Source organism: Oncorhynchus kisutch, linkage group LG5, assembly GCF_002021735.2.
Source record: "Oncorhynchus kisutch isolate 150728-3 linkage group LG5, Okis_V2, whole genome shotgun sequence".
NCBI classification, from domain to species: Eukaryota; Metazoa; Chordata; class Actinopteri; order Salmoniformes; family Salmonidae; genus Oncorhynchus; species Oncorhynchus kisutch.
The window spans coordinates 12,957,169-12,970,843 of record NC_034178.2 but is presented as its reverse complement, the minus strand read 5'-3'; the positions used below and the strand labels follow the sequence as shown (position 1 = coordinate 12,970,843).

General features: G+C 43.0%; 1 protein-coding gene across 1 annotated transcript in view; it reads left to right on the top strand.

Annotated features, from left to right (window-relative positions):
* The window catches only part of LOC109890436 (low-density lipoprotein receptor-related protein 1B), a 179,818-nt gene that overhangs the window by 74,820 nt on the left and 91,323 nt on the right, over window positions 1-13,675 (top strand). Inside the window, exons 22-36 of the mRNA XM_031823860.1 lie at window positions 5-250; window positions 1,077-1,274; window positions 1,507-1,711; window positions 1,890-2,054; window positions 2,257-2,501; window positions 3,441-3,572; window positions 3,846-4,073; window positions 4,340-4,514; window positions 4,686-4,780; window positions 4,979-5,128; window positions 7,181-7,321; window positions 8,054-8,179; window positions 8,295-8,426; window positions 8,598-8,732; window positions 10,877-11,006. Coding sequence (XP_031679720.1) covers window positions 5-250; window positions 1,077-1,274; window positions 1,507-1,711; window positions 1,890-2,054; window positions 2,257-2,501; window positions 3,441-3,572; window positions 3,846-4,073; window positions 4,340-4,514; window positions 4,686-4,780; window positions 4,979-5,128; window positions 7,181-7,321; window positions 8,054-8,179; window positions 8,295-8,426; window positions 8,598-8,732; window positions 10,877-11,006 — 2,503 coding nt within the window. The remainder of the gene's footprint in view (window positions 1-4; window positions 251-1,076; window positions 1,275-1,506; window positions 1,712-1,889; window positions 2,055-2,256; window positions 2,502-3,440; window positions 3,573-3,845; window positions 4,074-4,339; window positions 4,515-4,685; window positions 4,781-4,978; window positions 5,129-7,180; window positions 7,322-8,053; window positions 8,180-8,294; window positions 8,427-8,597; window positions 8,733-10,876; window positions 11,007-13,675) is intronic.

Genomic DNA, 13,675 nt, shown 5'->3' with positions numbered 1-13,675 from the left:
TCAGCCGATTGCATTTTGGGTAACGGCGGCTGTAGCCACCAGTGTGCAGTGGCTCCTGGGAGGGGCGTGGCGTGCTCCTGCCCGCCGGGGCTCAGTCTAAGCCCAGACAACAGGACGTGCCAGATCCTGGACTACTGCTCCAGGCACCTCAAGTGCAGCCAAGTGTGTGAGCAGTACAAAGCAACCGTCAAGTGTTCCTGCTACCCAGGCTGGAGGCTGGAACTAGATGGGGACACCTGCCAGAGTACAGGTAGCTGGTGTTAAGCTCTCTGTGTGACATGGCTGATAAGTCTTTCCGACACATACCTGCGCTCTGTGGAACTGCCCAAGGACCGCCCATAGAAACGAGAATTCTGATTCTATTTCTGTGTACCTGTGTGTCTCAGTCAGTAGAGCATGGCGCTTGCAACGCCAAGGGTCGTGGGTTTGACCTGCTGGGAGCACCCATAAGTAAAATGTATGCACGCGTGACTGTAAGTCACTTTGGATGAAAAGCGTTTACTAAATGGCATATATTGTTATATTCTATGGGACAGCCATCCTTACCCTTGTGCCTTAAATCCACATATAAAAAGCAATGTGATAGATTGGTTATATGCCTAGACATTCCATTTATATAGTAGTTAAATACCTTTGTAAGAATCAGTACCCATTTGAATATTGGCCATTTATACACCTGTGGCTTTATAGGCCTTTTTTTTCTCTTCATCAATGTCTCCCAGTTATATAATGTAACATCTGGTAATTGTATTGAATACGCTTGTTTTTTTCCATCTAAAATGCTCCACTGTCGGTTGGAGATGAATCCGCCAAAGGTTTCTGTACTCGTTTTATGACAAGATGAGCTAAACGAGATAATGTGATAGGAAAATGAAAGATGACTTCATTAATGAAACGACGATCTATTCCATAATTATTGACTTCAATATAACCTCACTCACAAAATAAACTAACACGAGTTGCTATTCTAGCGAACAGCACCGTTTTTTTGTGTATCTGCGTGAGAATCTGCATTAGTATGCAATATTTATTATCAAAAATGTATATCTTGACTTATTTCTTGTTTCCTTCCTCAGATCCCTTTGAGGCATTCATCATCTTCTCCATCCGCCATGAGATCAGGAGGATAGATCTCCACAGGCGAGACTACAGCCTTCTAGTTCCTGGTTTGAGGAACACGATCGCCTTAGACTTCCACTTCAATCAGAGTCGACTCTACTGGACCGATGTGGTTGAGGATAAGATATACAGGGGGAAGCTGCTAGACTCTGCTGGTAGGAACACATACGAATTTGGTTGGACATTTGTTTTTATTTTTGGTTAAGCTGAGTTGTTGATGTTTAATTGAGGTCACGGGGAAAGTGTTGTATTGGCTATATTTAGCTCTCCTCTCAACTCCACTGAAGACTTCCTAAACCAAAGCCTATTTTACCTGTGTTTCAGCATGTCCTCTTGCCCTCTTATGTGCTAGTGTGTTGGTCCTTTTCTGTTATTGGTTCCTTACAGGTGTGACAGGGATTGAAGTGGTGGTCCAACATGGACTGGCTACTCCGGAGGGTCTGGCTGTTGATTGGATAGCAGGGAACCTGTATTGGATCGACAGCAACTTAGATCAGATAGAGGTGGCCAAGCTAAACGGGAATCTCCGGACCACACTGATCGCCGGAGGGATGGAGCACCCACGAGCCATCGCTCTGGATCCTGAGCAGGGGTTAGTTATCTCTGAGGGAGTGAGTGAGTGAGTGAGTACTCTTTAACAAGTATATGCATTTCTTACATAATCTTGGTTTGAAATGAATGACCTTAGGGTGAGCTAGACTTGATTCTGATCAATTCCTTCATCCATTTCACATGGATGCCTATTCTTATTTGAGTATTTTGTGGTTTAGAATTATTTTCTGGACAGACTGGGATGCCACCTTCCCTCGGATCGAGGCTGCTTCTATGAGCGGAGGAGGACGCCATGTTGTCTTCAGAGACATGGAGATAGGAGCCTGGCCTAATGGTCTTACTCTGGACCTTATGGAGAAGAGGGTTGTGTGGACTGATGCCAGGTGGGTTATATGCCTGTACCTGTCTATATAGGGTCAGTTCCCCATCAATTCTATTTCAATTCAGGAAGTCAACTGAAATTCCAATTTAGATGAGGATTTCAGTTGACTTCCTGAATTGGCTGAATTGAGTTGGAATTCACTCCAACCCTGCTGGTAGAATCAAATGATTCTAATAGACAAACATCTATCTTCATCTCAACAGGTCTGATGCCATATTCTCTGCTCTATATGATGGGACTGGTGTGATAGAGATTCTGAAGGGACATGAGTACCTGTCACATCCCTTCGCTGTCTGTCTCTACGGAGGTAGTGTCTACTGGACTGACTGGAGGACCAACACTCTGGCTAGGGCTAACAAGTGGACAGGAGCCAATGTGACAGTCATCCAGAAAACCAGCGCCCAGCCATTTGACCTTCAGATATACCACCCCAGCAGACAACCACAAGGTAGGCTACCACACTCTCTCAAACATTAAGATAGCAAGGTTGAAAAGAGAGTGGATGTTTTGAATTAAAGACAACCTTCTCAGCTGGACAGGTTGAAGAGTTTTGTTTACTTAGATCTTAATGAATCATTTGTTGTATGGTTGTGTTTTAAATTTGTTGTTACATCTGTGTCTCACAAAATACTTTTCACTTTCTATGTCCAAAGTTCTCTGAGAGATAAGAAAGTGCCATAGTGTCGCCCTAAAGTGGTGATAAGCCCAGTCATTCTGGACGGAGGCTACTGTTTAGTCTAAATTACACTATAGTGCCTGGAAATACGATGATGTTGCTAAAGTAGTCAAATATTTAGTAGGAAACAACTTTGACAGCATTATCATGTCGTCAAATTTACTTTAGACATATGGCAAAGTTGTCATTAGCTTGCAAAGTCTGTCAAAAATAGCTATCAATGCTAATGCTAGCTAGCTAAATTCTGTTGGCCTCCCCTCAATCTTAGCTAGCTAGCTAACATTATACAGCATCTAAAGTCAATCTGGCAACTTAAAATGATAACAAAAGATTTCATACGAATTATTTGTCTCCTTTTGAATGTCATTGTATTTCCAAGCCACTGCAATACACTTTGGATGAAATTTTCATCGGCGCTGATTGACGATGCATTGAGTAGAATACTTAGGCATCAGTCCAAAAATGAACATTCAAAACAATATTGTGACTAAACAACTAACCCAAGAATTGGTTCATCAGGCTTCATTTTCTCTGTCTGGACTTTTGGCAGTAGGGTTCATTTACAGGACTCTGCCTTTCACAAATCAAATACGTTTCCTTCCAAGAGTATCAGAATCTTGTATTAAAATAAACCACACTAGTTGATTATTGAAACCACATTTAGTTGATTATTGAACAACTTCCTCTCCTGTCGCCCTCTCTCGACGATAGCCTCAAATCCCTGCGAGGCGAATGGCGGTCGTGGACCCTGCTCCCATCTATGCCTTATCAACTACAACCGCACCGCATCCTGTGCATGCCCCCACCTCATGAAGATATCTGCAGACAACTTTACTTGCTTCAGTGAGTGAAGCTCACCCCTTCATCCGTTTGTCAGTCAGTCTGTCCTTACTTCAGTCTCTCCGTCCAGCCATCGCACCATCTATCTATCTAGCCATTCATTCATTCACACAATCCTCCACATTCATACACTATAGTGCATGTCCCTCAAAAGTGAGTCATTTCAAAACACAACAGGTCTCTACTGTTTTGAGATAACACCCGCTTGATTCTGAACTTTGAAAGCAGGCTACACGAAGCAATGTCAACGTCCAGTTTTCTCTTGTCCTTCAACAGCACTGAAGAGATTCCTTCTGTATGTGAGGCGAACCGAGATCCGTGGCGTGGACATTGACAACCCTTACCTGAACCTGATCACAGCCCTGACGGTCCCAGATATAGATGAGGTCACAGCAGTGGACTACGATGCATCAGAGGAACGAATCTACTGGACTGACGTCAAAACACAAACCATCAAACGGTCCTCCATCAACGGAACCGCAATAGAGACGATCATATCCGGAGGTAGAGAAAGATGTTCACCTCTGTGTTCTCAAACGTACCGGTTTTCTGACACTTATGTAACTGAACCAAAATGTTTGTTGTAAAATGTTTTCTCGGACTGTTACACTGTTTTGCGTCCATTTGAGGTCCTTTTCATAGGTAACCCTTTCTAATTTTCACAGTGCACCTGTCAGGTTGTTCAAGCGATAGACTCCGTACATGACTTTATTGAAGAGATGAGCGTGACCGTATTGATGTTGTCTTCTGCATATCCTTTTTTTTTGCAGGTATTGTTAATGTAAGAGGTCTGGCCCTGGACTGGCTCTCCAGGAACCTGTATTGGATTAGTTCAGAAAGCGACGAGTCACAGATAAACGTGGCGAGGCTAGACGGATCCCTGAAAACCTCTGTGGTTCACGGGATTGAGAAGCCTAAGTGTCTCACCGTACATCCGTCTAAAGGGTAAGATTCCATTTTTGTATGTACTTTTATACAGTTCAATGTCTGATATTGATTAGGTATAACAAGATATAGTCAAACTAATGCTAGTTACATGATATGATAAATTAGGCACTTTTGTGTTGGTGTTCTGTATGCAAAATATTGTTTTCCTATTGAGTTTTTACCTTCCAGGAAAATGTATTGGACAGATGGCAACACAATCAACGTGGCCAACATGGATGGAAGCAATAGCAAGATCATTCAACAGAACCAGAGAGAGCCAGTTGGTAAATGTCACATGCACAATACAAAACATCCACATTTAGTGGCCAGTACCAGTTGTCTTCTGCCATTTTATATTGCATGACAACAGTAGTGCTACTATCTGGTAACAAACGATATTGCAAGATTGAGTGAGACGATTGGTAGAACAGCAACCCAATAATATGCCCGGTCACAACTCTAATCGATGATGTCTCTCCAAGGCCTGTCGATAGACTACACGTCAGACAAGCTGTACTGGATCAGTGGAGGCAACGCCACCATCAACAGGTGTAGTCTGGACGGTAGTGGTCTGGAAGTGCTGGAGACCATGAAGGAGGAGCTGGTTAAAGTCACGGCTCTAGCTGTTATGGGTGAGTGGCGAGAGTTTAGAGCATGGGCCCATGTTCATAAAGTGTCTCAGAGTAAGATGTGCTGGTCTAGGATCAGTTTGGCTTTTTTTAGAGCATGGTTCTATGGATGAGCACTACTACCCTGAGACTCTGTGCATATTCTTTTGTCTTAGAAAGTGCCTGATATAGATATGTTGTGCCCTTCCAGCTCATAAAAGTATTTTCTGCCCAAATTGTGTTTTGTTTTAAGTACTAGTCCATTGATTTGGGGTTTGTTTTTATCTGGAGTACATGAGTAAAAGAGGTTTTGACAGCGATGAACCTTTGCTGTCTTCTTGCATTGTATTACTTGTCCGTTTCCCCATTTCTGTTTATGTCTGTCTCTGAAATGATTCTAATTCACGTTTAAAATTGCATCCCGTCTGATAAAATGCCTCATCCAGACAGAATACTTTAGGGAAGTTTCTCTGGCTTCAGTGGGACTTGTTTAGCCTCTACAGTGATGGGCGACAGAGCTGCCTCCCGCTACACAGTAACCAGGCTTTCTAACTTAGTGATGGGAAACCTGGGCTTTCGATCTGTCCGGCTCACCGACTGTCTGTTCCAGGTTTACTTATAGCTGTAGTGGTGATTGTATAATATTGTATTGTATTGTGTTTTAATAGTACACATCATTGAGGGAGAGTTTCTCTCCGCGCTCCACAAGACAGTTGATCATGATGCTATTAACAGGGTGGAATGATTATTTTTTTCATATCGATTAGATGGTTGTATTCATTTGTTTAATATCGTATTATTTCATATTGTAGTGGTTATTCCCCATGAGTAACCCTACAGGGAGTTAGACAGGGGAGAAACATCATTATTGATGGGCTTCTCGCTCTGGTTTTGTTATGATTCCTTAATTTAGAGTACCTCTCTTATCTGCTTGGGATATTGAAATAGCCTCTGGCATATTAAAGTGCTATCTATCTACAGCATGGTCTGCCGTAATTCTGTTGGGAACACTGTTTGATTCTGATGTAATTCACCTGCAGAGGGACTGCTGTTTATATTCATCCTACCTGTGCTTTAACCACAGAGAGACGTGTTTTTTTTATTTTTTTTATCTCTGCGGTTTTAACACGCCGTCTTTTTGTATGCTCTCCAATCCTTCCCGTCATTCGAGGAGATTATGTTCTTTGTTGATAGCTGTAGTCCAGCAGGCCAGAAGCCAAGAATGGTCTGGCGTAAGCCCACTGTACTGTAGCCCATTCAAGTCTGCAGACAGATTCCCCCCCCAAAAAAAACGAAGAAGAGAAAGTTAAGTTCCCTGTCTACAGGCACAGGATTGGTCTTGCTTCAGAGGTTTTCTGACTGCTGAGCCGCTGTCCTACGTCCTTTGTGCCGGGCTGACTGTACCTCAGCGTTGCCTGTGTGCTGGAGCTGGGCTCATGCATAAACATTAGATTTTTTTTTCCCGGTCAAGGGTGCAAGTACAGTACACGGGCTTATATTATAAGAAAAAAATATGTCACATGGCCCAGTTCCTCTGTTTCCTCCCTGGGACCCGTGCCCCTAAGATTTATGGGTAGGGGAATGAACTTAAGATCCTGTCTCTCTGTCTCGTATCACCCGATTCTCCGAGGAAGAAATCTGAAAGTCCTCCTTTACACAGCTCCCTCCTTGTCCCTTCTTTTACGAGCGTCCCAGGAGTCCGCCCCGGCCTACTGTATTCATCAGCGAGGGAATACTGTACAGTGAGAGCTATACATACCTTAGGAATAATACAGTATTCTACCGTTCCTAGAATGTATTCAATTCAGTTACAATTGTATGTAACAGTTCCTAGGAAAGCGATCATTCAATGTGTTATTCGGGTCCAGTGATATTTATCGTGCTCTGTGAACATGCTGTGTAGCCTACTATCGATGAACAAATGGGCCGTTACCTTTTGATTGAAGGGTCACTCGCAGAGACGGCATAGAACCACTATTGCTACTGCACAATATTCATGACCTTTTTGAATAGCTCTGATTTATCAATATACTTGTCAATTCAGTCATGAACAATCATAGATTTTTCTGTCTTCAGGTGCCAAGCTGTGGTGGGCTGATGACAGCTTGGCCCAGTTGGGGACCGTCAGTAAGAGAGGTGGGCTGGACATGGTGGTTTTACGCAACAAGACCACGGGGATTGTTCACATGAAGGTGTATGACGAGGACAGCCAGACAGGTAAAGAGTATGACTGCTAACTCAATGCTTTCACTCAGATGATGTCCGACCTCCTTTTAAAGCTTTGTTGTAGGCTTTTGACTTGAAATTGCTAAGTGTTTTTGATCCTCTCTTGAGAATGCACCGACATTTTTTAAAAATCCAATTGTCCCAAAAATAATGGTTCTTCATTGAGACAGCTTTATTGAAATAAGGATTCCGCGTAGCAGTTTTGTGAGTCATTGGCAGTATCATCCATTTCATTGACATATCCAATATCAGGATTGCTCTCAATCTCTGTTAGTATTAAAAATGGCAATTAAGGTGTCTTAAAAATATCAATCTTTCAACTTCCTCCTCAAACTTCCTCTGACCGATTAGCTACTTCATTTATCTTTTTGACACCGACCACATGGGAGTATGGCCATGTCTCATTAGTCTTCTCTCTCTCCCCTTCTCCTCCCTCTCTCTCTCTCTCTCTCTCTCTTTCTGTCTCGCTCGCTCTCGTCCTCTCTCTCTCTCACACACTGGAAGTGCTCATGCTTCCGCAGGAAGTACTGTAATCTCATGAAAAGAACTGGAACGTAATGCAATGCAGATGTACTCTGCCCCCCCACCCCCACCCCCATAATGCTCAGTTAAATAATACGCATGCTGTCCTACTGTGTCATCACTGTGTTGCTTTTACACAAGCATCTACAATGACCATGCCTAGGTGTTAAATGTACAGTGTAATGTTCCACTGCTGTGCAGGGAGGAATCTCTGTCAGGACAACAATGGTGGCTGCTCTCAGCTCTGCTTCCCAACATCAGAGAGCACACGGAGTTGTTCCTGTGCCGTGGGCTACAACCTCCACCCCGATCGCATGTCATGTGAAGGTATGTGAAGGTGTGAAGGTCTTTCCTGATGTGATGTGAAGGTTAGAATCACATTTTTACATGTACAGTAAATGCCATATAGTTGATTGGGTTGGCTTTGTGTTTGATCCTGAAGGCATAGGGTCTTTCCTGATGTACTCAGTTCATGAGGGCATCAGGGGGATATCCCTGGATCCCAGTGATAGCAGTGAAGCCTTGATGCCGGTGACCGGCTCAGTGATGGCTGTGGGGATTGACTTCCATGCTGGTGAGTGTATTGGCATTGTTTTTGTGATTATTTGGACTATTCTTCATGCTTCGGATTGCAAATGAATCATTATCATTTCAATGTTTTAATTGTTATTTTTAATTATAGTTTGTAGAAAACAAATGAACGGAAGAACATTAATCCTTTTCAATTAATTGATTTTCCTAATAGGAAATGACACGTTATATTGGACAGACATGGGCTTGAACAGAATATCCAGAGCCAAGCGAGATCAGACGTGGAGAGAGGACATTGTCACTAGTGGTATCGGCCGCGTGGAGGGGATTGCAGTGGACTGGATTGCAGGTAAGTAGCCGAGCTCTCAAAGTTAACCTTTACTTAAGAGAATACAATGTCAAGTGCAAAGGAGGACATACAAGTGCAGTTGTGGTCAAATACAGCGCCTCCGGAAAGTATTCAGACCCCTTGACTTTTTCTACATTTTTGTCAAGTTACGGCCTTATTCTAAAATTGATTAAATAGTTTTTTTCCCCTCATCAATCTACACACAATACCCCCATAATGACAAAGCCAAAACAGGTTTAGACATTTTTGCTAATGTATTGAAAATAAACTACTGAAATATTACATTTACATAAGTATTCAGACCCTTTACTCAGTACTTTGTTGAAGCACCTTTGGCAGTGATTACAGCCTTGAGTCTTCTAGGGTATGACACTACAAGCTTGGCACACCTGTATTTGGGGAGGTTGTCCCATTATTCTCTGCATATCCTCTCAAGCTCTGTCAGGTTGGATGGGGAGCGTCGCTGCACAGCTATTTTCAGGTCTCTCCAGAGATGTTCGATCGGGTTCAGGTCCGGGCTCTGGCTGTGCCACTCAAGTACATTCAGAGACTTGTCCCTAAGCTATTCCTGCATTGTCTTGGCTGTGTGCTTAGAGTCGTTGTCTTGTTGGAAGGTGTGTGCTTAAAGTCGTTGTCTTGTTGGAAGGTGAACCTTCGCCCCGGTCTGAGGTCATGAGCTCTGTGGAGCATGTTGTCATCAAGGATCTCTCTGTACATTTTCCCATTCATCTTTGCCTCGATCCTTACTAGTCTCCCAGTCCCTACTGCTGAAAAACATCCTCACATCATGATGCTACCACTGCCATTCTTCACCGTAGGGATGGTACCAGGTTTCCTCCAGATGTCACGCTTGGCATTAATGCAAAGAGTTCAATCATGGTTTCATCAAACCAGAGAATCTTGTTTCTCATGGTTTAAGAGGCTTTAGGTGCCTGTTGGCAAACTCCAAGTGGGCTGTCATGTGCCTTTTACTGAGGAGTCGCTTCCGTCTGGTCAGTCTACCATAAAGCCCTGATTGGTGGAGTGCTGCAGAGATGGTTGTCCTTCTGGAACTCTAGAGCTCTGTCAGAGTGACCATCGGGTTCTTGGTCACCTCCCTGACCAAGGCCCTTCTCCAGATTGCTCAGTTTGGCTGGGCGGCCAGCTCTAGGAAGAGTCTTGGGGGTTCCAAGAATTGTGTTCTTGGGGACCTTCAATGCTTTAGATTTTTTTTGGTACCCTTCCCCATATCTGTGCCTCAACACAATCCTTTCTCGGAGCTCTAAGGACAATTTCTTCGACCTCATGGCTTGGTTTTTTGCTCTGACATGGTGTCAACTGTAGGACCTTATATAGACAGGTGTGTGCCTTTCCAAATCATGTCCAATCAATTGATTTTACCACAGGTGGACTCCAATCAAGAAACATCTCAAGGATGATTAATGGAAACAGGATGCACCTGAGCTCAATTTCGAGTCTCATAGCAAAGGGTCTGAAGACTTTAGACTTTTAGATAAAAAAAATGTAATCAGCAAAAATGTCTAAAACCTGTTTTTGCTTTGTCACTATGGGGTATTATATGTAGATTATTCAGGATTTTTTTTGTCCATTTTAGAATAAGGCTGTAAAGTAACAAAATGTGGAAAAAGTTAAGGGATCTGAATACTTTCCGAAGGCACCCATGCACGATTCACTATTTCTTCTAAAATAAGTAAAAATAAAAAAAATATATATATATATTTATATATATAAAAAATGTTTTTCACACGTGTATTTGTTTGATTTACAACCACACAGGACCAAGAAAAATATCAAAATTATATTTTTCGCTTCAAAGTATAAAACAAATTGCCTGAACTAAATTATACAGAATTGAAATTAATTTGGTTGGAGGCAGGTGATTCTCATTTACAGTGCATCATCTTACTGGTAAAAATAGCAGTTCAACCATTAAACAAAAGAGAAAACAGAACATTCTGCTCCACTGCGCTCCATTGTAAAGTGCAAGTGTGCCAATATATTTGACTGCAACTGTAGGACACACAGAGAGACAAGAGCCAGAGGACATACTTCTCAAGTAAGACATACATAAAATGTAATGAATTGACTGACTTGTAATGCAATGGTTGAACACTGTACAAAGTCATGTTTGGGTTGTTTACTAGGTAATATCTATTGGACGGACCATGGCTTCAACATCATAGAGGTTGCTCGACTCAGTGGCTTGTACCGAGCCGTGGTAATAGCTGAAGGACTTGACCAGCCCAAAGCCATTGCTGTGCACCCGGTGAAAGGGTGTGTACAGTTTTTCATTTCAGTCAACACTTTGAAGTCCATCTGCTTGGTATGTAATGAACACATCCTATCTACATAACGTATTCCCTAGAAATGACCACCAAATAACCAATGTTTTAATTCAATTTGATAGCCAGTGGTAATGAACGTCATAAAACAATCTTTGCGAGGTTATATAGTATAATTACAGTGCTGTTAGAAAGTATTTATACCCCTTGATTTTTCCACATTGTGTCAGAATCCAAGGGACGGCCGACTCAGGTGTACTGGCCGTCTCTCTCTCGGGGGTAAACCCTTGTGTCTCCTGGCATACTGGCCTTTTCTATGAAGTTTTTTCTGTTGGTTACTTTAATAATATTTTAATACTATAGAATTTGTATGCATTCACAAATGTCGACTGCACGATCAATTTGGGGTTTTATGTCATGTTTTTATTTTATGTGTCTGTCTCAACAGTATTTCTATCTCAGCTCTGTGCAAAGTGTTTTCAAATCTCAGGCTCTTGGATATATTTCCATCTCAAGCTAACTCATGGATAGACCAACCTGTTCCCCCGCACATTGACTCTGTACCGGTACCCCCTGTATAAAGCCTTCACATTGACTCTGTACCGGTATCCCCTGTATAAAGCCTCCACATTGACTCTGTACCGGTACCCCCTGTATATAGCCTCCACATTGACTCTGTACCGGTATCCCCTATATATAGCCTCCACATTGACTCTGTACCGGTACCCCCTGTATAAAGCCTCCACATTGACTCTGTACCGGTATCCCCTGTATATAGCCTCCACATTGACTCTGTACCGGTATCCCCTGTATATAGCCTCCACATTGACTCTGTACCGGTACCCCCTGTATAAAGCCTCCACATTGACTCTGTACCGGTACCCCCTGTATAAAGCCTCCACATTGACTCTGTACCGGTATCCCCTGTATAAAGCCTCCACATTGACTCTGTACCGGTACCCCCTGTATATAGCCTCCACATTGACTCTGTACCGGTATACCCTATATATAGCCTCCACATTGACTCTGTACCGGTACCCCCTGTATAAAGCCTCCACATTGACTCTGTACCGGTACCCCCTGTATAAAGCCTCCACATTGACTCTGTACCGGTATCCCCTGTATAAAGCCTCCACATTGACTCTGTACCGGTATCCCCTGTATAAAGCCTCCACATTGACTCTGTTCCGGTACCCCCTGTATATAGCCTCCACATTGACTCTGTACCGGTATCCCCTGTATAAAGCCTCCACATTGACTCTGTACCGGTACCCCCTGTATATAGCCTCCACATTGACTCTGTACCGGTACCCCTGTATATAGCCTCCACATTGACTTTGTACCGGTACCCCCTGTATATAGCATCCACATTGACTCTGTACCGGTATCCCCTGTATAAAGCCTCCACATTGACTCTGTACCGGTACCCCCTGTATATAGCCTCCACATTGACTCTGTACCGGTACCCCCTGTATATAGCCTCCACATTGACTCTGTACCGGTACCCCCTGTATAAAGCCTCCACATTGACTCTGTACCGGTACCCCCTGTATATAGCCTCCACATTGACTCTGTACCGGTACCCCCTGTATATAGCCTCCACATTGACTCTGTACCGGTACCCCCTGTATATAGCCTCGCTACTGTTATTTTACTGCTGCTCTTTAACTATTTCTTAATTTTTACTTAACATACATTTTTGTTAAACCTGCATTGTTGGTTAAGGGCTTGAAAGTAAGCAGTTCACTGTAAGGTCTACACCTGTTGTATTGAGCGCATGTAACAAATAGAATTTGACTTGATTAGTCTTAACTTGTTTAGAGTACTTATAATGTAAATATATTGATTTCACCTTCCTACAGCAGAGCTATTTGAAAGCCACTGATATCAATCAATTTCAGACATGCTATGACTGTACTTAAGAGGAATATTAATCTTAATATGAAGGTGGGGGTCTCTGGGGGAGACACTGATAGACAGACTTGTTATACCTCTGTTACTATTAATGCCACTACATTATGTTTGTCCTCCATGTATGCACCAAATGCTTTTGATAAATCATTTTTTGAAGACCTGAAGCTTAACTTGTTAGACTTCCCAGACTCAGTGACCATCCTTGGTATAATGAACCTGATGGGAGACAGAGCTGGTTTCAAGCGCAGGGTGCAGCAGGTGTTTATTGTAAAGGATCACAGGAGGCAGGTAGCTGGGTCAAGGGGCAGGCAGAAGGTCATACACAGGGGATCCAAAAAGGCAACAGTACAGGCAGGGAAAAGGCTAGTAATGTCGTCCGGGAGATCAGGCAAAAGGTAGGTAACAGGAAATCTGATAGGCTAAAGTACAGGCAGGGAATAGGCAAAAGGCGTCGTTAGTGAGGCAGGCAAAAACTATCATACACGGGAGGATTACGTTACAGGAAAATCAGCACTCTGAATAGAAGAGTGTCACAAAACAAACAATACCTCACAATGATGGGGTGCAAAGAACTGAACTAAATAGTGTGTGATAATGACATACAGGTGTGTGAACAGGTGATCAGAATTCAGGTGATTGGGATCTGGAAAGTGAGCTGCGTTCAGGGGATCTACGTGTTTGAGAGCGTGAGTTGGGCGCAGGCGTTACACTTGGGGGAGATTTTAACTTGACTCTAGATCCTACAAT